The following is a 23,532-nucleotide window of genomic DNA, read 5'->3' as shown; positions in this document are numbered from 1 at the left end:
GATGCATTTGTGGTGCATTTGGAGGCGCCTCCAGTACAGATCATTGTTGGTTGTCTGACAGAGGGCGCCCCTTGGACTGCGACACCCCTAGGCACGTGCCTACTTTGCCTTATGGTAAATCCGGCTCTGATAAAGAGGCATCCCTAATTTGCCCCACTTAATTTGAGCTGCCGTTCAGCCGGTAAGCAGCCGTTCGATGAACAGTCAGCAACCGTGAAAACTGCAGAGGGCAATGCAAAAACGTAAACAAATTCTAATGATACCATTTACAATCATACATCCTCAAAACATACGACACTAATAGCTGGCTTCAAGAATACTCTTTTCAGAGCCAAACTGGTGCCCCAGGGACAAAAATCTGCAAGATTTGAGGCTAGTTCTTCTCGGCGTGAATGAAATGCAAGGCGCAATACAGTTCAAGGAACCTCTATTGCTTTGTAAGATGGCCTCCTATTGTAATTTGGGAGATATAAAGTCAGGCAGGAACGTGACTAAACGACCAAACCGCATCGGCTGCCAGATGTAAATGCTCTTATGCTGATTTCTTAAGGTTCTCACGGTGATTTTCGAGAGGAATCTTATCTTCCAGTCTTTGACTAATGAGGAATCTGTCAGTTAGATAAATTTGCAATGACATAACAGCTATTGGTCACCATCAATACCTGGTTGCAATTGGTAAATTAAAAAATATGAATAGAAAAAGAATTTCTTTGAAATTTTTTAACATATAATTTGGGATTGCAGAAAATAATAAGCCTTGTTATTGTAATTTAAAAATCCAACCAAATGCGATATCATGTTTGGCATAAATTTTTGTGCCGTATGGTACAAAAATATTTTAGCCCACTGAATGTTCAATAACGCTTTTCTCTCGAACCTGGGCTGTGAGGATCCTGCTGTGATGATAATTTGAAAGCTGTGATGGTTATTTTATGTATCCTCAATAGTTTCAGAAAATGACTTCGTCATTTGAATCCCGAACATATCTCACACGATCTAGGGTGTACCCAGGACCAAAACTAGAGGGGGGCTCTTTCAAGTTGTAACATAGAAAAGGTTATAATATATGAAACCAAAATTTCAAGAAAATTATTACAGCACTCTATTAGTTTTTAAATTTATTTGATCAGAAAATAATATTTTTATTTTAATTAAGTATGTACATGTTTACACATATATCACTTTTCTTGGATTTAAAGAAAATTTTCTAAAAATTTCGTAACTATAAATTTACTTTTGCTTCTAGGTTAGCGGCCCCCTGCTGGGTACGCCCATGCATGTGATCTCTTTGTTTATCAGAAATATAAATATTAATCATGCATGCATGCATTGTCGATCTACTTCCTTTGATGGAAGGCGTCCTTCATTTGAAATTCATTGTGTTCCCCATCCAAAAATACCCTCTGTATCCAATTAGAAGCTGCACTGCTGTATGCAGTTTCATTTTGAGGAATTTAGGTATCAAAAATTGACAACACATTTTATATTATATTTGCCAAAATAATGAATGTCTCCCATAGTTAATGCTACTCATCTTTCCTGAATGGATTACATATATCCTATTATCAACAACTTGTGATTGATTATCATCAGAATCTACCTTTGGTTCCCTTGTTTGGAAATGTATTAATCTAATAATTTACACAGCCATAGCTTTCTCTAACCCAAAATACTACCTCAGTCTAATCAAATAAAGCAATGCTGTGTAAATTTAGATTTGCAATTAACTAAAGATAATAAATTTAAGAAAATATTTAATGGAAATGGATTTTCACATTCATGAATTTTTCCAAGTTTTCATTCAGGAATATATTTTCTGAACAATTATCGCTAACATTGCCAACAGTTTTTTATGCCTGATACCTTTACTACGCAATAAGTAATGAAATAACATATATTTCTAACTACGTATTTGTTTCTCTGAGTTATCTTAAACAATAGTCAAATAACCTTTTAAAAGTGTTTGGAATGATTTTAATAATTATTTAGAGAATTGTGCTGGCATTTAAGTAATCTGTCCTCCTGACCAAAGGATGTAAGCATGTACCATAGGCAGATTTAGGGGGGCATGTGCCTCCCCTAAATTTTTAAATTCTTGACAGTGATAACAATAATCATTCAGAAAATAGACAAGATTTTTAATGCGGTTATCATTGCATTTGTTTCATTTTGTGTATTATGGAGCTTCAATCATTTAAATTCATAATAACTTTCATATTAAATTAGACAATATGTATTTTGTTCAGCAATCATTGTGGGTTGTTTTTAATCTCAAATATGAGAAGACCATTCCCCTGTTAGACCCTTGTGCCCCCAGAATAAAATCTTGGATCTGCCCTTGGAGGGTACTATATTTATTTGCTGTGGAGTTAACTAGGAATATGCTTGGGGAGGGGGGGGGTTTAAGGGGGGATTGGGGAAGGGCGACCTCCCTCCCGCGATTTAGGAAAATTTTGTAAAAATGACATGCCTGCGAATACATTTTACATAATTTTGGAAATTAAAATTTGGGTTTCATTAAAAGGTTGCGTTAAAATTTACTACATATACATATGTCCAAAATAGACAATAGTTTTGAATATTATTTTTATTTCTCAGAGGCTTAATTGGGGGGGGGAGATCGATCACCCATTCCCCCCCATAGTTACACCACTGTTTATTTGTGCATGTAATGGGTTTAAAGTGTTACTTACCCTGACACAAATACACTGATTTGCACAAGCAAAAATCTCCCTCGTGATGGGCATTAAAATATATATCACATTTAAGAAGTGAGTGTGGCTTTACCAAACACTGCAATTCCCAACTTAACCCTTTCGCTGCTGCTCTATCTCCGAAAACATTCTCCTCACATGCGGTGAGAAGGTTAAAATGCGTTTCGTGGGCCCATGGAGCAGGTACTTCCAGGATGGGTGTGGTACACCCTCCGAAGGGTCGCTAATCCGCGGCCCTATCCTCGACGAGTCCACCCATGCAGGACCGTCTCTTCGACCCTACCAGCGGGGGCCTACCTCCCAAAAAGTACCCCTGTGACTGCAATTTGAAAATCAATCAATCAATCCGATCTTCAAAAAATTATTGTTTCCATTGCACTCCTGCCAATCAAGCACGTCTTTCAACCGTGTTTCTACTATGAAAAATAACGATTTTGTTAACTTTGCTATTATTTGCTGTGTTAATTTGGCTGCGGACAACAGGAAAAATGGTCATTTTAACAATGTTAACAAAATCGTTATTTTTCGTTGCAGAAACACAGTTCAAAGACGTACTTGATTGCTTCATTGGCAGGAGTGCGATGAAAACAATCATTTTTTGATGATTGGATTGATTGATTGATTTTCAAATTGCAGTCAGAGCGGTCACTTGTCGGGAGGTAGGCTGCCTGCTGGTAGGGTTGAGGAGATGGTCCTGTGTGGGTGAGCTGGTCGGGGATAGGGTCCTGGATTAGGGACCCTTCGAAGTGCTTTTGCGAAAGTGCTGACCGCATGGTAGGGAGGAAGAAAAAGTACGTCCACAGCAGTCTGCCGTGCGGACGTACTAGGTACATCTACAGCAGTGAAAGGGTTAATTACATGAAGAAGAGCCGCTGCCCACTCCTCCAGGTTGTAAGAAGTATACTTGTTGACAACTTACCATCACCTAGTCATAGCATTTTTACAGCTTTCTGTATCATTTAAAAGGCTAAACTTAACCATGGATGGACCAGAATTCCATCACCTTTAATCCAGGATTGCTCATTCAACAAGTGAACTCCCTTTCATTACTGCCTACCCCACCTAGGCTGTTAAAGGTGATCCACTATCTGCAACCCAATGGATACACTCCGTAACTTTAGGCTTGACTATGATGGAAAAACCAGGAAGTAATGAAAAATAAAGTTTTTGCAGTTGGACTGGGATGTGTACTCACCTCCAAAAGAAGCCATAGGCGTGAACATCCATTGACCAAATTTATGAAGGGGCATAGATTTTTTAAAATTTCTAATGAGATATTGATGATTAGAATGATCAAATTTATTGTGGAGAACACCAATTGAGATTGTCATTTCCAGCTCTAAAAGTAGCATTAAACCAATTGGAATCCTTTGCCTTCCTTAATTAAAGCTGCTGCTCAGAGGAAGGCCTCTCATAATTTAACCCATCCGCATCCACAAGAGTATGCAGTCTGAAGCTGGCCACAAGCACCTCAAGTGTACCGGTACGGAGAATACATAGAGATATCTATCAGTTGATCCTGCTGCTATGTTACGAGTTTTTTTTTTTAAGTTTTTGGCCAGAAAGTGTACCTGATAGCAGCTGCCATCTGGTGGAAATATAGAAAATTTTGTCCATTGTAAATGGCCTTAGAAATATTTATGCTTCAACCAAATGTAAGAGCAGCTAACTCTTAACGACATATCAAAATTTGGTCGAAATCAGTCAACAAATACTCTATTAAATGTCTTATTTAAACCAACACTACAAATGTGTTCAAATTCAATGAAAGTCAGCGGTGTTTGGCGTCAATTTAAATCCCAGAGGATGGATGTGAATGGGTTAAGCTGCAGCAGGGCCGGCCTTAGGGCGGGGTTACCGCCCCGGGCCCTCGAAAAAAATTTCGTTTTCGTTTTGTTAAAAAAGTTTTCGTGAAAAAAAATTAAAATATACGATAGTTTTGAAAACGCAATTTCAACTATTACTGTATTTTTAAGTCCGTGCTAGACAAAAAATAATATTATGAAAAAGGAATAATAATGCAGTAATTTTTATTGTGCTTATAACTTTATGAATAAATATAGTAATAAATTTTATTTGTATTATAATATTTTGAACTCAACTGCGTGATGGTATCATAACGGCGTAATTACGAAGTCTGAATTTGGGAGGGGAACACATACTTAGCCAGAGAGTGGTAGCGAACTCTCTTTCGTGCCCGGCTTCTTCCCAACGGCAAGAGTACATTATCCTCAGGCAATTTAGTATTTTATGTATTGTGCTCCTAAAGCTTACTTCGGTCATTAAATGTATTATTACTGTTGGAAATCAACCATATTGTTTGTTAATTTTTCACTCCTAACCACCTATATTCTCGTCAATTCATTCTCGCGACGTGTGTGCGTTGCAAAAATTACGCTCGAGTAATAATGCTCGAGTTTGTAGATGGGGTATAGAGTTTAATATTTGAAGTGAAGGGCCCCGCACTGAAGGTTTGCCCCGCACCTGCTAGGGCCGGCCCTGAGCTGCAGCTTAAGCCATTGGGTTTGCTGCTATTTTGGGGTAAGCTGCTTAAGCCAATGAATGAATTAAGCTGCAGTTAAGCTATTGATGGCTAAGTTCTAACAACATGTGTCTCAGATTCGGCCGGTTTGAGACAGGTATCTCAAACAAAGTGTAATAACATTAAAAAAAATAGAATACAAGCAAAAAACAACTATTTGTTTGCAAATGGATGCTTCTTTTTCAGTTTTATGAACTTTTGGTTTCTAATTACAGTGTACAAGTAAAACAAAATAAATAGTTTCAGGAGAGCAAAAAAAAGTTTTTTTTGCTCTCCTGGAAAGTTGCTATTTAAGAGATATGTGCTGTTAGAACTTAGCCATTGATATGTGCCAAAAGAAGGAATATTATGAAAAAATATACATACAAACAGAATATGCCATTTTCTGTCACCATGCCACCAGAAGTAGAACACAGGTTATCAGCCACTGGGGGGATGGAATGAGAGCTAATGAAGAATGGAGCAAGTGATGTGGATGGAGAGGAGGAGAAGCGACGAAGTGCTGGACATGCTGAGTGAGCAGAGGCAGCTTAATCTAGATTAGATATGGAGGAGACGGAATAGATGGATGGAGTGAGTATTAGCAGAAAGGGGATGTTGAAAAGTGTTAGAGGCATCTGTCTATATCTTGTTCCGTCTTCTTATTAAGATTTTTTTGAGGCTTCTCTTCTCTCCTACTCTTCTTAGGACTTCCTCATTACTCGGTCGACCCATTTGATCCTCATCACTCTTATGTAGCACCACATTTTGAAGGCCCCTGTCCTTGCTTTCTCCGCTGCTGTCATTATCCAGTAGTGTGAGTGTATATGGAAATGCATGGCTACAAATCTCAAATGTGAGAGAAGTTTTAGTTGTATTTATTGTAAAGTGTAGCACTCTCTACAGTAAAATTGCCCCTCTACCATGGGGTATTCCATACTCCCTAGCTCCAGGTCATGATATTTGACACTGAATTTGCTCCTCATCACTACACTAAGTCTCCTAGGTACCCTCGCAATGAGAGGGGTCACAACAGAGAATCTGGAAGGAATAACAGTAAAATCTCAAAGCAGCCAACGTTTCTTTCAGTGACTGATAGTCAAGCATAGAAAATAACATTCTTTCCTCATTCATGACGTAGAATAAAAAAAAATGTAATTGTGAAGGCTAATACCAAAGAAGTACCACATGGACCAGACAAGTGTAACCTCCGTTATTGATACCGAGTCGTTTATTAGCAAGCAGCCCAATTTGGAGCAATCTGCTATATAAAGGTCTTTCGCTCCATGAGCTTCAACAGAAGATCTACTTCTGGTACGTTGTAAACTTCTTCGACTGGTTGTGTAAGTTTTAAGTTCTAACTGTAGTATAACTTTGGGATTTATTTATCTCGAGCTGATGAAGCATATTAATTCCTGTAGAAGAAAGTGAAGATTAAATAAATCATTTAATCATACTTAAAAGTGATCCCTCTGAGAAACTTTTTCCAGGACACGATGTATTTTGATGCTTTCACATAATTTTTAATTGTGTTCTTACATGTTGTGTAGTCAATAAAGTTTTTCACTGGAACTTATATGATTTCTTTCATTTATGGTGGATCAGTAATGCCACAACTCACCTGAAACTACCAGTTTAAATTATTTCAGCTAGGATTAAAATAATTTCTTTCAATATGCTTTAACTCAGCGTCTAAAATGATTTTGAGGTAAAACCAACAACACATTACAAAAATGATGGTCCCTTCGGGTAACCTCTAACTTCAGGACACTTTAACGTACATTTATTAGCCCTTACTGCACGTGAGAGGTTTCAGAGATGCTTTCTATCCACTTGCCCATTATGGTAAATCTAGCTTAACTATCTAACAATATTCGTGAAGAATTTTTACAAGGAAAGAAGAAGCAACCAAGAAAAATACATTTTTAAATACATATATTCTCACATTTACATGAAGTATACATATTTTACAAAACAAGGAGGGTTACCATAAAATCTTCAATGGCAACACATCGATTTTCATGTGCATTCCAAACATTTAAGGATAAACGACCATAAATTAGAGTGAATACATCTGCCCTTGTCATGAACGGGCTTCTCCTTCCATAAATACTTCAGGTGAAAGATTTGTGAATACGTTTCATGCCTATAAATAACTCAAAAACTGCTCTCTAATTGACAACTCGAAAAAAGTTGATCGAATGGAATGTTTATGTATAGGAGTGAGCTAAATATAAATACCCAGAAACATTCATACAATTTCCTGCACATTGAATCCACTATTAGTAACAATATTTCCCTTTTCTCCCCTACATGCTTAGCGAACTAGAACAAAAATCAGTTGGAAGGCACGATTCCAACAACCAATGCCATATATATTTTCACACCTTAAAAATAATAACTATTTACACATCACTCAAAATGAGCCCAGAATTCAGAGCAATGATTATTTCACTTTGATCATCAATATGGAAAATAACTACATATTCATAGGTGATTTATACCCTGAAGGTAATGAAAATAAACCTCTATGGATAAGTTAGAACAATGTACAAAACAATTATCTACACATTTTAATGAACACAATATGGAAATTGTGCACAGAATAATTAGTAACATCTGTCCATAGAGTATATTACCATTCAAATGAAGTAATTCAATCACCAACCAATGCGTTGAAGAGCTTCATGCTACCAATAACGTTACATCGTTGAGGAAGCCCGGCTGTTTACATAAAACTGATGCCCAGAAATCACTAGGGTAAATATGTAAAATAGTGCAGCTATCCAGCAATTGTATGCCGTCTGAAAGTATCAAATGACAATAAATCAGATCAACCCACTACCAACACCATAACGCTATACATTACTTTTTAGCACCTACCTGGGTGTACCCTCTCTCTGCAACAGAATAAAATTCTTCTATATTACTGAAGGAACCTTCCAATGCAATATCCTCCGCTAAAGCCACACTTTGTACGTAGTAAAATATGCCCATCAAAATCTGGAAAGAACCGATCATCCAATAAAGATACAACTGAATTACGGAGCTACTGAGCATTATCAAACAAGAAATTGGTCTCACCAGTTGAATTATTCCCCAGGTACTTATAATTAGTCCGCAAAGGGACAGCTTTGGACCGCAGATTTTCATTCTTGATGGTTGATGACAGACGACAAAGAATTCAACGATATTGGAAATTCCACGCTCCTCAGTGTTCAATTGTCCCCATTCATGTGACTCGTAGTCTCACCCCCAGTCGGAACCGTATTGATATTATTAGCGATAAACAAACCTTTTATTAGACTATTTTCAGCTATTAATATTTATAAATTATTTGAAATAACTTTAAATTCATATAAGGAGTCCTTCAACCAAGTATTTATAAAAATATTTTTCACTAAATACGAAGTTTACCAATGTTTACCAACCTACCAAATTTCATCAGTTCAGACAGGTCGACGGTGTGGCAGAAGGAACGCGAAGAGAAGAAGAGGGTAGGGGCGGTTAAATTTGCCTCTGTTGTTGTCATTAGTAAGCGTAGGTTAAATTTTATTCGTATTTCGAAATTATCGATGTACTTAAATTTTTTGACCCTGTACATTCTCTATTAACCATTTATAGCTGATTTTCTCAGGGGTAGTCAATTGCAGGTAAATAAACTCCTTGTGCGCCGTATTTCGCTGCATATTTTGTCGGTTGTTCTTTAGAGAACATTTTTATAGCATGTATAACATTTATTTGAACCGATAGAGTATAAGGCATGGCTTGAGTGAATTTTGCTTAAATTATCCTCCTCCGCTCATCAGCCTCATTTGCCGTTGTTAATTTTTGTGTTGGCTGCCTTTCAAAAGTGATTCACATCCCGTTCACATCCTCAAGCTCTGAAACTCGAATTCTGTGATTTACTAGGCCTTGGACCATGGTTGATCGATTAGGTGAGTCATTTAAAACTAATGCAAAGTTTATGTGTATTGTAGTGAACGTAATCGTGACATTTAATTATAAAGAGTGGTGGTGGCTTGGATTAAGCCTACAAGTTAGATGTGGAGAACTTCCTTGAGCGGTTCGGAAAGTGGCTTCCAAGCCACAGCCCCACTTGTCATGAGTGATTCATTTCCTATACATTTACTTGTAATCACCGAAATTAGACATTTCTCATTGAGCGTGTTATACATTTTTCATGGGATTGGGATGTGAGATGGGATTTCTTTAATTTTATTGTACGGTCTTTTCAGTGAACAGTGAAGCCAATGCCCGCCGCATTGCTATGGTTGAGAGCTGTTTTGGCAGCTCAGGGCAGGTAGGTTGACCTACAAAATACTCTATACTGTTAAATAGATTTTTTTCTAATCGATTTAATTCCTTGTAGCCGTTGGCAGTGCCTGGCAGAGTTCTAGTTGGGGAGGGAGTCCTCACAAAAATGTGCAGGAAAAAACCGAAAGCTCGCCAGTTCTTCTTATTCAACGATATACTGGTTTATGGTAATATTTTGATAAATAAGAAAAAGGTACGTTAGAACTATTAATTTTAATTTCTTGTAGTTCTGATGTTGTTCATTTCTGGGGGCTTAGTCTTGGCCCTAACGGTTCATTGCTATAATGGTATTGCATGACCATTTATTTCGTCTATTTTGGCCATACTTTATCGATAGCGATGATTCATATTATTTAATTACATTAGTATTGAAATCAAAAATTTTTACTATTAGTAATGGTTTACGTGATTTATGTATTTATAATCTGTCATTTCGAATGTATTGCCATTTCAGTATAACAAGCAACATATCATACCTTTGGAAGAAGTGAAATTGCAGCCTTTGGAGGATGACGGCCGTGAGTGTAATTTATCTTAATTCTGACCATGGAAACTTTTTCGTTTTTTAATTTGTTGTGCTTGAATTAATCAATGGATAGAACTATTTGGGACAACATATTTTTAGAATCACTATTGAAAACAGCAATAATATTCTTGTCCACCGCTGCAACTGTATTCTCCGTCGCCAAAGGAATCCTCTCGTACGACTGTATTAATTTTTTTACGCTTTCAAATCGTTTGTACTTATATAATTTAACCTGATTGACTGAATAACCCTCCTCAATTAGTTTGTGGATAAGCTGAGATAAGTATTTTGACGAGCAAGTGGATTGCAATCTGTATGCAGAGTTGTATATCTGCTTATATTAATGTCTTTGTATCATCAACGCACTTGCATGACTTTTTGTGGATGGCAGTGCTTTTCAATGCTTCAGATATGAATTTTGGAATGGTGTAGAAGGAAGACAATCATATCACGGCACTATACCTGCATAACCCTGGCAAACAGAATGAATGTTCATGCTAAAACTTGCTTCTATGGGGCCTTTTTTTTCTTTTTGTACTTCAGGAAGGGGTGGAGAGAAGGTGTATGGAAAGATTTACATTACTCTTGTAATCTGATCATAATGCTTTAACATCAGAATGTGAAGCATAATGCTGGGTCGATCCCCAGCTTTGCATATCTTTTTTGTACCTTGGTCACTTGTCATTTTACCACATAGTCAGAGCTTAATTTTGTGTTTGCTTGTTGTACTGGAACCACTTATTATTTGCGTTAAGGCTGTCCTCTGGCTCAAATCGTTTATTTTCTTTAACCATGAAAGTGGTATCTTAAAATCATTTTGTTAATCACTAGGTCATTTCACTGTCACTTTTCTGTACCTTTTCCTTCATGTATAATTTTCTCAACATGCTTACGGGAGTGACTGTGGCTATTGTCCATGAAAACAAGTTTTTCTCTTGAAAACTGACGGTAACATATCCTTACTAAATTTTAAGTAAGCAATGAAGGAGTTGTGGAGACAGGTTATTCACAGGGTAATGTAATAATGTTTGTTGTTGTATTATAGAACTGAGAAATGGCTGGCTTATATGTACTGCTTCAAAGTCGTTTGCTGTTTATGCTGCCACATCTACTGAGAAACAAGAGTGGATGGCCCACATCAATAAGTGCATCGAGGATCTTCTGCGAAAAAGTAAGTTTCTGGAAAGGAACATGTGCCCACATGTTATATATACCTTTTAATTAATATGGAGTATGTGCATGATTACTCCAGAGAAAGCAGACTGAACATTTTTTTGTTATGAAGCAATACCAAGAGTATGTATGTATTGCTAACCCTGATCAGACCTGTTACTGGTATGCTGAAGGGTAGGATATGGATCAACTAAACACAACTGTCCTATTCTCATGTTTGAGATGCATGCATGGCTGGAAGGAAGTAGTTTTGCATTAGTTTCCTATTTTCTATAGAGCTTCAAGGTGCTGGTAAGACACTTGTTTATGCTCTGGTGGCCACTACCAGAAAGATGGATTAATTTAATTCTTCAGTGGTAATTAGTATAATACACATTTAAAATTTTGTTCATGTGCATGTTGCGTAAATGACAATTCTCAAAAGGTGATGCTATAAGTTTTTCATATTTACATAATCGTTTTTATTTATATTTTCTTAAGGCCGTTTTACATGGTACACGGAATTGCGCAATCTGACATACGTGCGAAGGCGCAATCAAAATTGCGTTGTGTAAAGCGGTGAATTGCTAGAACACATGCGAGAATGCGTGGTTGCGAGACGGCAAAATAGCCCCTGTTCTAATTTCGTTCATGCATTCGCGCAATTCCACGCCATTTTAGAAATTAATGCAGCTCTAACCTGCGCAATTCCGTGTACCGTGTAAAACGGCCTTTAGTGTGTACTGTGGAAGGATATCGAGTTTGGCATATTGCGAGAATCGAGTTATAGCTAGTGGTAGTCTTTGTACCACCAAATGACCTATGTTTTCCATGTAAAATAAATCGGATATAGCAAGGCTAAAAAGTTCCCTCTACGAAAATTGCTCGGTATTATGCCAGATATCTCTTGACGGTCATGCACTGCTGAGCTAACATTCACTCTTGTGTTTTGTATTATCTGTTCATTAAATTAATAATACAAGATGTGCACCATTTCCTCGACACCTCAAGGCAGTTACGTCCAAAGGTTTGTAATTTATAGCCTTGATTAAGCGCTGGGTGCTCCCATTTTACGTTCTTCTTTTGTTTGGCCCAGACATCAGCAGGAGGGGAATGGGTGGACTGGGGTGGATGACGAACAAGATGAGGGTAGGAGTGGGAGTTAGGTTATTAAAAAGAAAAAAAATTGACCACACCGGGTCTCAAATTCAGGGCCTGAGGCAAAGGTTACAGTCTGCGCTCTTCAATGCACTCGGCTATGCCAGTTCTTGAAGAGGAGAGCTTACTCTACGGGAGTCATGTGGTGCCAAATATTTACATGCATTTATCTCTCAAACCCAGGCCCATGGGGAAGAAAGCCGTGACACTTTTTCTACATTTCCTATATAGTTTCAGAAAATAACATTGGCATTCAAATCTAGAACATTAAATTTGCGACGTCTGCTTTTGAGGTATTTGCTATTGTAAATAAATATGTAATTGATAACACTATTTTGTAAGAGGTTATTGAATTTGAGTAATAGAAACTGCTAAGAACAGGTGACTTTTCAGGAAATATCTTTGACTTCTGAAACATACCGTATTTCAGTGAACCTTCAGGCCAATTTTCCCTACTTAATGATGCATGTACTCGACATAGTTGCATGTACTGTACATGGTCGAAAACTCGACAAAGCTGATATAATTGTCATGACATATTTGCAAAATTATTGAAAAACTCCCTCAGCATACGTAATACATTAATTCTGGCTACTTACGCTGGTTTTACAGCATTTTTCGATATTTTTTATAATGGGAAATTCCCTGTTTCTCACTTAAAATATTTTGATACTCATCTAGATGATGTCTGAAATGCCTTTTTTTATTGTTTACCTTCGTCAAATAACATGTAAATGAAAGAAAACTGTAAAAATGAACGACTATGAGAATTAGGTGGATTCATTCAACACCTTTGCATGTAACGACCTCTTGATTTTGCACGTAATTTGTGAGGGATTATGAATACCTCTTATGCCGGGCCTCGACTATATGTGTATGTTTCAATATTTCTTATGGAATGTAAGGCCTGTATCTTTGCATAGCTGCCGAATTTTAACGAAGGCTACTTTTCCCCATCTGAAATCAGCTGTGAGGAGTGTCACACCAAAATGTTTTATGGAGCGCTGATGGTGGTTGAAAATTTTTTGCCTCAAGCAATGCCTGTCTTCAAAAATGATCATCAGCCTGGTTATATTTTTATAGCACTCAGTCAGACAATGACCTCCAGAGTGTGTTAAAATACTTAGGAGATGATCATTTTCTGAAAATATGCAGATGTCCACCTGCAATCAATTTGTTGTCTCATAGCAAGAAACTAAATAAAAATTTAGCCTGCAGTATCTGTACATTATTACAAGCTTTAAATTTTGAATGGAGTTGAGGCTTTCATCTACTTCTCACTGTCAAAAACATAATGAAAGTATCGTTCTATCATCAGCAAGTCACTTCATTGTGTAATCTTTTTTTGCTTAAAGGTGGAAAAAAGGCTGTGCAAGTCCATGCAGCTGTTTGGGTGCCTGATTCAGAAGCTTCAGTTTGTATGCACTGCAAGAAAACCCAGTTCAATGTCATTAGCCGACGAGTAAGTTGTGTATATGTAAATAGCCACTTATTTGGGTTTAGAATTTGAGTTCATAGTTGAGTTTGAAAGCCATTTCATCCTAATATTTTGAAAACATTGTCAAATAAGGTGCTGTGTAATCATAATTATGCTATTATTACATGAATTGAAAATTTGGCACCATTTTCTCTTTTATTTTTCAAAACATGCAATGTAACTCTTACCTAATTCCACACATGTTTTATTGATGGTGGTATTGGAAGCAAACACTTTCAAGCACTTACAATGACTAGCTGTTATGGAGACATTGGAGACAAACCTAATTTTCAAATGCTGGTTCTCTGTTAATTATGAAACACCTATTATTTTCATTCTAGCATCATTGTCGTAAATGTGGTGCTGTGGTCTGCGGACCATGCTCAAGTAAGAGATTTTTGCTGCCATCCCAGTCTTCAAAACCACTGCGAGTGTGCCTTACATGTCATGACACTTTGTCTCGCCTCAAAGCACAGCAGCCGAATTCAAATGCAGCTGGATTAACCCCTCTTTCACCAGATGGGATGCGAGGTATTATAAGTTAATTAAAACAAAATTTTTTAATGATTCCTTACTTCTATTATTCCTTCCTCTTCCCTAATTATCGTGATTCAAATTCACTATATTTTTCTGGTTGACAGATGGTGCCAAAGATAGGAGTGGGTCAGCAGACTCCTCTGGTGAGGAAGACTCAGATGAGGAAGATGATTCTAATGCTGGTCGCAACCATGGTGACCCTGCGGCGCACGAGGAGGTAAACTTTACTCCCTGCTTCCCCCACTCAATCAGGCCCTTCTCGCCCACTCTGGGACAAGAGGTGCTGTCCCGTTTCTTTTCTTTGGAGACTGTGAGCTGCCTTATGTGATTAGATTTAATTTTGGTTTTCTTTCTACCATACATGGCTTTCTTTTTCTATTTTTGAGCAGTGATGCCTCTTCTGTGGAGTAAATTAAACATAAAAGTTTCTAAATGAATAATTAATTTCTCCCAAGTTGTTGTTGGCAGTGAACTGCAGTCTTGATTCATTGTTGTGAAAGCTTTTAAAAGTAATTGCTCATTTCACTTGGGGAAAAACCCACTTGTGCCTTTAATCCCAAATGGAGGAAGTATATACTCTTGTGAAGTGACAAACTATGAGTGGTGTCCTGTGCAATACAGCAAAATTCCTGGAATCCGTGGGAAGGAGGGAAAGATAAATTGGTTGAGGAAGATTTGATCCACCTCCAACAAATGGCTATCCACCCTGGAAGAGAGACTGTTCTTTGATATTCGAAGTGGAGTCAGTATGCCATCTATTCTTTATCGGCGTCCAACTGCACATTAGGTTTGTTTACAAAATATTTTGTGATGTAGTTTTGAGTGGCTTGCTTGAGATAGTTGGAGTGAAGCTAATTTTGGACTGCTTGAAATCAATGAGCCCCAGTTTGGCATTTTTTGATTTTTCTTTCGATTAACATAGTAACCTCAAGATGTCATAATGATTCAGTCATATCTAAGCTTTGCTTAAAATTAGCTGAGGTTGATTCCATCCCACATATGTACAAGATCGAATGCAGAAAAATCCCAACATCAAGACCACTGCTGCTTCCTTCAATACTAAAAGAATTATTCTAGCATCACCATAGTGAAAAATGCTTTTCCAAAGTTAGGATCAAATCTACCTTTTTAACTTTGTTAGTGGCCTTTCTTTCCATAGGTTTCTATGCATACTTCTACAATGTTAATTTCATTCCTTACAGATAGCTAGAGGCTCAGTGCTGATATTTGCTTTTGTAGCTGGTTTCACAAGCTACCCATTTGTCCTTTCATGATCTAATACCTGATGTATTCTTTAGCCATCACACTCTTATTTTATCATCACAATCGATGTACTGTTACCTGTTAAGGATATCTTAATGGGTTTTAATGTTATTTTAGTAGTCTTTGCATTAAGATTTGTTTCTGTAGATCAGTGTAGATCTTTCTATTCAAATCACATGAGTATGAAATCAGTTTCTCATTTTAATAGCCTCTATTTTTCATGTGAACCATTTGTTTTGAATGTTTTCATATATAATATATTCCTATTTGATTTCTGTTATCAAATTTTCCATTCCGTAGTATTTTTTAATGAATTAATCGTTTAAATTGAAGGCTTAGTAGAGTTAGCTATGTATTACGTTTTCTATTTATATAGGACTGAACCCAGCTAAACCTTGACAAGGTTGATTATGACCCAGACTTTTTTTCAGCAGCAGTGTAATTGTTGATGGTGATCTTGCTCTTCTTTTCCCTTATTGTGGTAATCATTTCATTTAGCTGTTCACTTTTTAAGGTCCTCCACAGAGTCCCACTTATTTGACTGCATACTAATAGTTGATGAGATATTTTGAGATTTTAACCAGTTTATCAGGGAATGTCATAGTGTTTTATTAATCCCATGTCTTGGCTCTTGAGATTTAATGACACTCTGACTTCTGGATTGAATGATCATTAAGAGCATTTCCTATCATACTACCAATACAATATATGTGAGTGGTAAATGCATAACATGGCATTGGTGTGGATGTAAAAAATATTTATTTGTAAACCTTAGATAACAAATTGGGGACTTTACTAATGAGGGGTTAGTTGTCAATAACAAATGTTGAAAATGTGATGACCATCACAAGAAGTAATGGAGTTGAATAACTTATTGAGGCAGGACTTTATTCAAAATAAATAAATTGCAGCTTCAATTATCTATCCAAATAGAGATAAAAGTCCAGACTGATAAGGGAATGGGAAATAATTCATGTAATATGAGACACAAGGAAGGAATAGGTAATCGATTCACAATAATTTGCGCACCAATTTCTACTTTGTCTTGTGTGCCATGCTTTCTGTGTCTATTTTTAGTCCATGCCATTTAAAAACTAATTATCCTGAGGTGGAGAAAAGTAAAAATGAGAGTGTAGGGAAGTGTGTGAGTAAACTTTCTGTACAGGTGATAGGGAATTAACCAACAAATGGATTATCAAGACTCTACTGTACTGCCAATCATTTGTATTCCAGTTTTACAACTATCACTCTTTTAAATTTATGGTTAACTTCCTTATGAATGAATATGTAGTTGAGTTTAGGTATGAGTCATTATATATAAAAAATTGACCCTTTAACGTGTGTGCTTTGTTATTACTAATCGTAACAATGTGTTGATTTTGTTCAAATTGCATTAGTGATTGTGCTAAAATATTCATTATTTCATCCTGATTAATACTGCATGCTCGAATGTAAATTTCTTGAACTGAATGGAGTGAAACATGTAATTATGGATCCTCTACTTAAAAATGGCACCATATAACAAGCCACTGTCCCATTACCGGTAGGTGCCTATGGGGACAACTCTCTGAAAGAACAGCCAATTCTCTAAATATTATTTCTTTACTAAGCACATAGCTAGTAGGAAATATAGGCATCTATGTGTTAGAAAGTACATTTATTCTCAAATTTTCCATGGTAATGAAGGCTGCTTCCCAATCATGCAATCAAAAAGAGCCTGGCAAAATTTTTTCCTGAGGCAGGAAAGTTATTGTCAGCAAACCCTCTTCCCTCTATCAAACACTGCATAAGCAGGATGGATTCTCACCCTCGATTATAGTAGCCGAAGTCTGGGAAATATTTAGATGTTTGTATTTGCTGCGATTTAAATAATTTAAAAAATATTTTCTGATTCTGATAAAACTTATCCCCTAAATGCACCAATGGAATTCAACAGTGTAATATGCTGAGCCCTGAAGTTTTTATCTTGATTTAATTTCTTCTTTCTCTTTGGTCTTTTACCCACCCATACTCCATTGTGATACTCCTAATATTCTGATCAGATAACTTATCAACTTTTATGTTGCTACCTATTACTATTTATACCGCCAGTTTCGTATGCTTGTGACTTACATATGTCTATCAAATTTGCTTTAGTAATTCACTAAATTTTTGTTGTAGTCTTTTTTCTGGCATACTAGGTGTCCCATTTTTCTATGGTCATTGCCAAGCCTTATTTTTGTCAAATACATGATTGCTGTGTATTCTCTTGGAGGTAGGAATCCTTGTATTTACTGGATTTTTCCAATATTTTTAAACATTTAACTTCTCTGCCTCTCAATAAGTAGTGGATAGACAGCTGCTCTGCTTCAATTTTGTTTTGACCCTCTACAAAATGTTTTCTGTTGCATGTGAATAATAGTTGCGGCATTTTTACAAATTATCTGCATTTAAATCAAATAAAAAGAGAGGGAAGGATTTTAGGGCACATTTTATCATGTGACTAATGTTTGCAACCCCCAATGCACAATTGTAATCACCTGTTTTCATAAACATGCATTCAAACATATGAGATTTTTTGTTGTTTTAGTATCCTACATTATGAGTACTAGTTAATGTCATTTGTACTTAGTGGAAGCACTTGCCATCACTCTTTCAGTAAACCTTAGTTTATCTGTTACTCTTTTCTATCTCTTTGTCACTGCATTTTTTATTTCAATTTCATCATGTACATTGTAGAGGTGCTAACTTGCCCTGGAACCCACGATTCTAAAGCTTTGAGTTTACATTATGTTTGAGTTGACAGTAGCTGCTTACGATCTAACTCATTACCTTGGGATGTGATTTTTGACCCATAGGGGAGAAAATCCTATTTTTTATCATATAAAAACTTGGTTGTTTACTTTTACTGTGTAAACATAATGAAATGGTTTTTTTTTAAAGGTTCAGAAGTCTTTCCATTATTGTAACTTCAAAACCCTCTCCAGTTTCCTCTTTGTACCTTTGTCTTCTTCATAGGTGCTACCGGGGCCTAGGGAGATATCAATAGTAGTACATTTTCATGCATACTCTGAGCTGAGGTGTGTGATATTTAGTTTAGAAAATGTGATTATGATGTAACCATCCTAATTTTTCGGTAGTTCCATTACTTGATGTGAGAATATTTTCAAGGCTTAAAAACTGAATTGCAAATTATACCCTATAATGTTCTTCAACAGTGAAGTGTACTGGATTTACTTTTTGGGTGTGTTACATCGCTAGGTAATTGATTGCTAGATACAGGTGGTCCTAGACTATTTCAAACAATGCATTCTTGGAAATGTGTATGAAACTTGAGCTGTGAAGTTGTCTTAATTCTTAGGTGCATTCTGAAGAAGTGAAATTTACAAAGTCCCTCTTTGTAGAACTGTCATAAGAGCTTTAAGCATAGGCTCGAATTGTTGTTCAAACCTACATCCACAAAGGCTATAACTATGGCATAGAAATGGGCACTTACCCCTAGCTATGGGAAAAAGTAACGATATTAGCAATTGTAGCACAAACAATGCATTCATTTTGGTTGATATTCAATGCATTTATAGGTACATTACTTAAATAAAAAAAAATAAGCAATCCCTTTAAGCATAATGTTGTGAAGTCAAAGGCTCAAAAAAGTGCTTCCTTGTGGCATTAGTGATGGTAGTCTTCATTTATGACTACGTAAAAGTTTATAAAATAAATACTCTGAATAATTATGCGATAATTTGGCTTTAAAACTTCATAAAAGGTGAGAGCGAAAGTTTGAATAGTCTCTAAACTAAATTGTGTTTTTTAATGCCGGTCTTCGAGACATTACTCCAGTGATTCCCATCACAATTTCCCATCACCTTCATCACAGAACCTCACCACTATCTATGTACTACCTTACAAGCTCTCTCAATCGGCATGTTAGGATACCAGCTGTTAACAAAAAGAGTGAACAGAAAAAATAAAGGAGATGCATACACTGAGTCCCACTTGGTATTTACTGATGTCCTTTATTTCTTTGGGGAAAACAAATTCCCCTACCTAACCATTCAGCGTAATACCTCTCTTAATACATAGTTTCTGTCAGACCTAGAAAGTAATTGAGGTTTTAAAATGATGACGTTTTTCCTGTCGCTAAGAAAGATATCTATTCTTAATTGGTCAAAGTATCAAAGCCTACCACGCAGCCTCCTCAATCTGGCGGTTCCCAACCTGATTTGCTTAAAATCTGTTTAACTCAGTTTTCTTATAGCATTTTTGACAAGTCATGAGCTTTCCCTATTGTGGATTGTTGACAAATTATGTACTCCCAGCTGCTTGGTTTAAGTTAAATGACCAACCTGTTGCAGCAATTGGTGTTCTAAGTTCTTTTAAATACCACTGTTAGGCAAATGCAGACAACTTTTGTTCCATCATAGTACCATTATGAAAAGTATGCTTATTTTTGCTAGACTCAACCTCTTCAATTTTACCTTTATCACTTGTTATATCATAAATTGTGTGGAAGTAGAGGACCACTGTGTATGTAACTGTCAATGACTTGATAATGAAAATCATTTGCCAAAACCATTGTTGATATCTAAGATGCCTGAAAAATGTTTTGCACCGTCTCTAATTGAAGCATTACTTCTCTGCTGAAATGCGAAAATACTGTATGCGTATTTTATGCACGAGTTTGTGAAAGCAAATAGCCTGCTCAGGTGGATTTGGACCACTAATGCATTGGTGTGGATTAGTGAAATAGCTGACAGATATGCATTAATTTATCAAGGTCATTGAGTGTGAAATTGTTTCTTTGCATATAATTATTAATGCAATTGTAGCCAAGTTGGTTTTATTCATTTTTTAATTAATTTTTTTCAGCCTACATTTTATGGAACCACCGTGTCTGGTGAGGAAAAGTAGCTGTTATCTGGTGAAGTTGAAAACTCATCCTCTTATTGAACATACGTGTGTGGAGTGAGGTCATATGTTTGGAGAAGGGTTCTTGAACATAGCTGCACCACACTAAATGTTGGAACATCATCCATTTGTTGGAATCCTTTTGACTAATGAATGCTCTTGCCTTTTATCATATGTACTCTTGAGAATGCCATTTTCTACTCGAACAAGCCCTACCATGTGTATGTGCTTGCCGTCCAGACCAAGGTGATGCGGTCTTACATCGGTCAGCTCAAGGAAAGTAGTTAAATTGGGATTTTTGTCCAGCTCTTGTTAATCCTTTCCCCCTACCTTAGTGTTCATATCGCCAGCGTACAGACAAGGCTTTCAACCACTGCTAGTACTTAATAGCACCCAAATACAACACAGTTTGTTTCCTCGTCCAATTTTGGATGTGCAATTTTACCAATACATTTTCCCTCAATGCTATCAATTAATTTGCTTATTAATCTGTGATAACTCTTCAGGAATAAGCTTATCTTTTTAACAAGCATTTCTATAAACTCTTTCAGGTTGAAAGAATATTATTTTTCTGGTAACTATTTAATACCATGGTAGTAAAAAAATTAATTTAGTAACTACTTATTACACTCATGTAAAAATCATTGTTCTACGTATAATCCATTTGCTTCACGTGAATGTTATCATTCCATCATTAGTCTCACTACTTTTCCTTTATTATTTGAAACTCTGGACTGAATTTGCTTACTTGAGAATTTAGCCTCGATTTCACTTCCCTGTATCTATTACCAGTTATCAGTTCCGTATACTTTCTTTATAATGGACTAGACTATTTTGTCTGTGATCATTGCATCTCTTAGTGGTTTTATGCTTAATACCCCTACAAAACCATTGTGACCCAAATTGGTGTAGCTACATTGTTATAATGTGGTATTATGAATCTCATATGCTAAGGTACATAATGATTGGATTAATCATTCACAGTTATTTTGTTATCTCATATTGCTCTGGATTTCCTTTTTTAAATTGGGATAGAGGGCTCTAAACTTATGTGCACAAAGTGTTTTATTTTGTAAAGTTTAGGATCTGAATGGTCGTAAGAGTTTCCAATCTGGGATTGTTTTCAATGGTGTTTGCACTCTTGCATGGAAAGATGACTGTAAAAGATCCATGTAAAAATCTGTTGCTAAGAAAAATGTTCTCAGTTGGAAACATAAGAAAATACATGATTATGCATGTCTTCCATTTACTGCCTGAGGTAATTATATGTAGTTAAAAGAAGATAGGGAGCGTATATGGAAAATATTTTTATTGTTTTGTGCTAAGTGTTAATTGATCCTAATTGTGGGGTTTCAGAGGGTATAATGCTCTCTGCATATCCAATACTATACTTCATGTTATGTGATAGTATCTATACTTCAGACTTGATAAGTGCCTTATTATATTGTACATAATAATCCATCCAGTTGCCTTATAAAATTAAGCATTATTCACAGGTTCAATAAACCACGATATAAAAAAATCACAATTTTCTGTTAATATGTACAGTGAAGACAGTCTGACTGAATTGCCAGTGAATTGTTTTTATAAAAAATCTGTTGAAAATCAGTTGTCAGCAATAAAAAGTATTTCATCTAAAAGGATTTTATTTGAAGGTAATACATATATGTACCTATGATCTTTGCGTAAGTTGTCCTTTCTTACCCTTTAAAAATTGATACGTACTTTCTTACTCAAGTCTTTCAAGCCATAAGTTGGATTTGTTTCGGTTTCCGCCTAGACTATAATTTAGGCATGCAAATAACACGTATTCGGGGTAAGATCAGTGCTGTCCCATTTGCTGAGCCACTTTGAACTTATAGGATTTTTGTTTGGGGACGTGCAAAGTTTTCAGGATTTAAACATGGGACCCTTTAAGTAAATAGTCAAGCATCCTACTCACTAGGCTACCAAACTCCTCATTGCTAACCGAGTAATTATATTACTATTAAAATAAGACATTGCAATATTTCCACTGAGTTTTATTATTACACAACGTGTTTCGTAGTTACAAACAACATTATATTACCCTTGGAAGAAGATTTCATCCCCACTCTAAGTCAGTGAGTTAAAATTTCACCATTTTTTGTTTTGTGTAGGAATTACTGTTTTCCTTGAGGTCAATTTAAGCAGAATGCCATGCAGTCGATTTAAAAATCTCCTTGTCATTTTATCCTGAAGGTGCCAAAGTTGGCAGAAAAAACTACCTGCGCGTAAAAAATGTTTTAATTTCTGCACTTATTATGTACTAGATTAATGTTAGAACTGGATGAAAAGTATGGCTGTGGCAAATTATATTTATTTATACAGGAATTGTGTTTTAAATGGAAGAAAACTATGATGCTCTAAACTATGGTCGCACATGAATCACTAATAAACGAGCATATTGTCCAAGTCAGTTGATTTTTCTTTTTTTCTTCAAGTTGTTTAAGATGCAAGACTCAACGTTTCCTACTAAAAAGAAACATCCGCTCGGTTTTATTAGCATGACATGTTTCCTTTTATTAGGAAACGTTGAGTCTTGCACTTAGCAACATCTTTAAAGAAAGGAAAAATGGTCCAACTTGGACACGATGCCTTTCTGCAGTTATAGATTCATGTGTCACAATCGTACGCATTGCTTAATTTTGGCCAGCACACACTGGAACGGTATTGTGGAACCTCTTAGGGAAAATTGGTTTGCATCAACAAATTTTGTCGTTTTTTTTAATAATTGGTAAAACTTAACTCATTGTAACTTTTATTAAAAGTTTTATAAATAGGTAGTTTTGAGGGGGGCTTATATTTGAAAATCATGTGGATTAAATGTGTTGGTATGTGTTCTGGTGCTCAAAATTATAGAAATAAGGTATTCGTTATACCTAATGTTAATTCAGTTCTTAAAAGCAAAATTAGCTGTATTTGGAAACTGCAGGACAACTTTGGAAGAAAAGCAACGATT

At 36.2% G+C, this 23,532-nt stretch overlaps 2 protein-coding genes across 5 annotated transcripts; one reads left to right on the top strand and one right to left on the bottom strand.

The window, feature by feature from the left end:
* Window positions 1-7,153: 7,153 nt before the first annotated feature.
* LOC124157366 (ribonuclease kappa-B) lies at window positions 7,154-8,474 on the bottom strand. The gene is made up of 3 exons (XM_046532034.1): window positions 8,320-8,474; window positions 8,119-8,238; window positions 7,154-8,039 (listed from the first exon to the last, which is right to left on the bottom strand). Exons 1-3 carry the CDS (start codon window positions 8,386-8,388, stop codon window positions 7,938-7,940), a joined length of 291 nt encoding a protein of 96 aa, XP_046387990.1. The 5' UTR covers window positions 8,389-8,474; the 3' UTR covers window positions 7,154-7,937.
* Window positions 8,475-8,682: 208 nt separating this feature from the next.
* LOC124157365 (pleckstrin homology domain-containing family F member 2) lies at window positions 8,683-22,192 on the top strand. 4 transcript variants are annotated; one of them, XR_006864579.1, is made up of 11 exons: window positions 8,683-8,888; window positions 9,090-9,173; window positions 9,474-9,538; window positions 9,608-9,745; window positions 10,007-10,070; window positions 11,124-11,249; window positions 13,744-13,850; window positions 14,207-14,396; window positions 14,507-14,619; window positions 15,024-15,189; window positions 20,514-20,592. XR_006864579.1 is itself a non-coding variant. In XM_046532033.1 (9 exons), the coding sequence occupies exons 1-9, from the start codon at window positions 9,158-9,160 to the stop codon at window positions 20,553-20,555; spliced, it is 861 nt and encodes a 286-aa protein (XP_046387989.1). In that variant the 5' UTR covers window positions 8,690-9,157; the 3' UTR covers window positions 20,556-22,192. The 4 variants fall into 4 exon arrangements, 1 of the variants encoding a protein (XP_046387989.1); XR_006864578.1 differs by having other exon boundaries at window positions 9,045-9,173; XR_006864577.1 differs by having other exon boundaries at window positions 8,989-9,173.
* Window positions 22,193-23,532: the final 1,340 nt, after the last annotated feature.

The sequence above is a fragment of the Ischnura elegans genome, chromosome 4 (genome assembly GCF_921293095.1).
Source record: "Ischnura elegans chromosome 4, ioIscEleg1.1, whole genome shotgun sequence".
Classification (NCBI taxonomy): Eukaryota; Metazoa; Arthropoda; class Insecta; order Odonata; family Coenagrionidae; genus Ischnura; species Ischnura elegans.
The sequence above is the reverse complement of the archived record's forward strand: the minus strand, read 5'-3'. Positions and strand labels throughout refer to the sequence as shown.

Excerpts from the sequence above, each read along its gene's own strand:
- LOC124157366 (XM_046532034.1), bottom strand. The coding sequence starts at position 8,388 with ATGAAAATCTGCGGTCCAAAGCTGTCCCTTTGCGGACTAATTATAAGT. Across the intron at positions 8,239-8,319 it reads CCTGGGGAATAATTCAACTG|ATTTTGATGGGCATATTTTA; the intron begins GTGAGACCAATT and ends GGTTCTTTCCAG. Across the intron at positions 8,040-8,118 it reads CAGAGAGAGGGTACACCCAG|ACGGCATACAATTGCTGGAT; the intron begins GTAGGTGCTAAA and ends TGATACTTTCAG.
- LOC124157365 (XM_046532033.1), top strand. Across the intron at positions 9,539-9,607 it reads GTTTTGGCAGCTCAGGGCAG|CCGTTGGCAGTGCCTGGCAG; the intron begins GTAGGTTGACCT and ends AATTCCTTGTAG. Across the intron at positions 11,250-13,743 it reads CGAGGATCTTCTGCGAAAAA|GTGGAAAAAAGGCTGTGCAA; the intron begins GTAAGTTTCTGG and ends TTTTGCTTAAAG.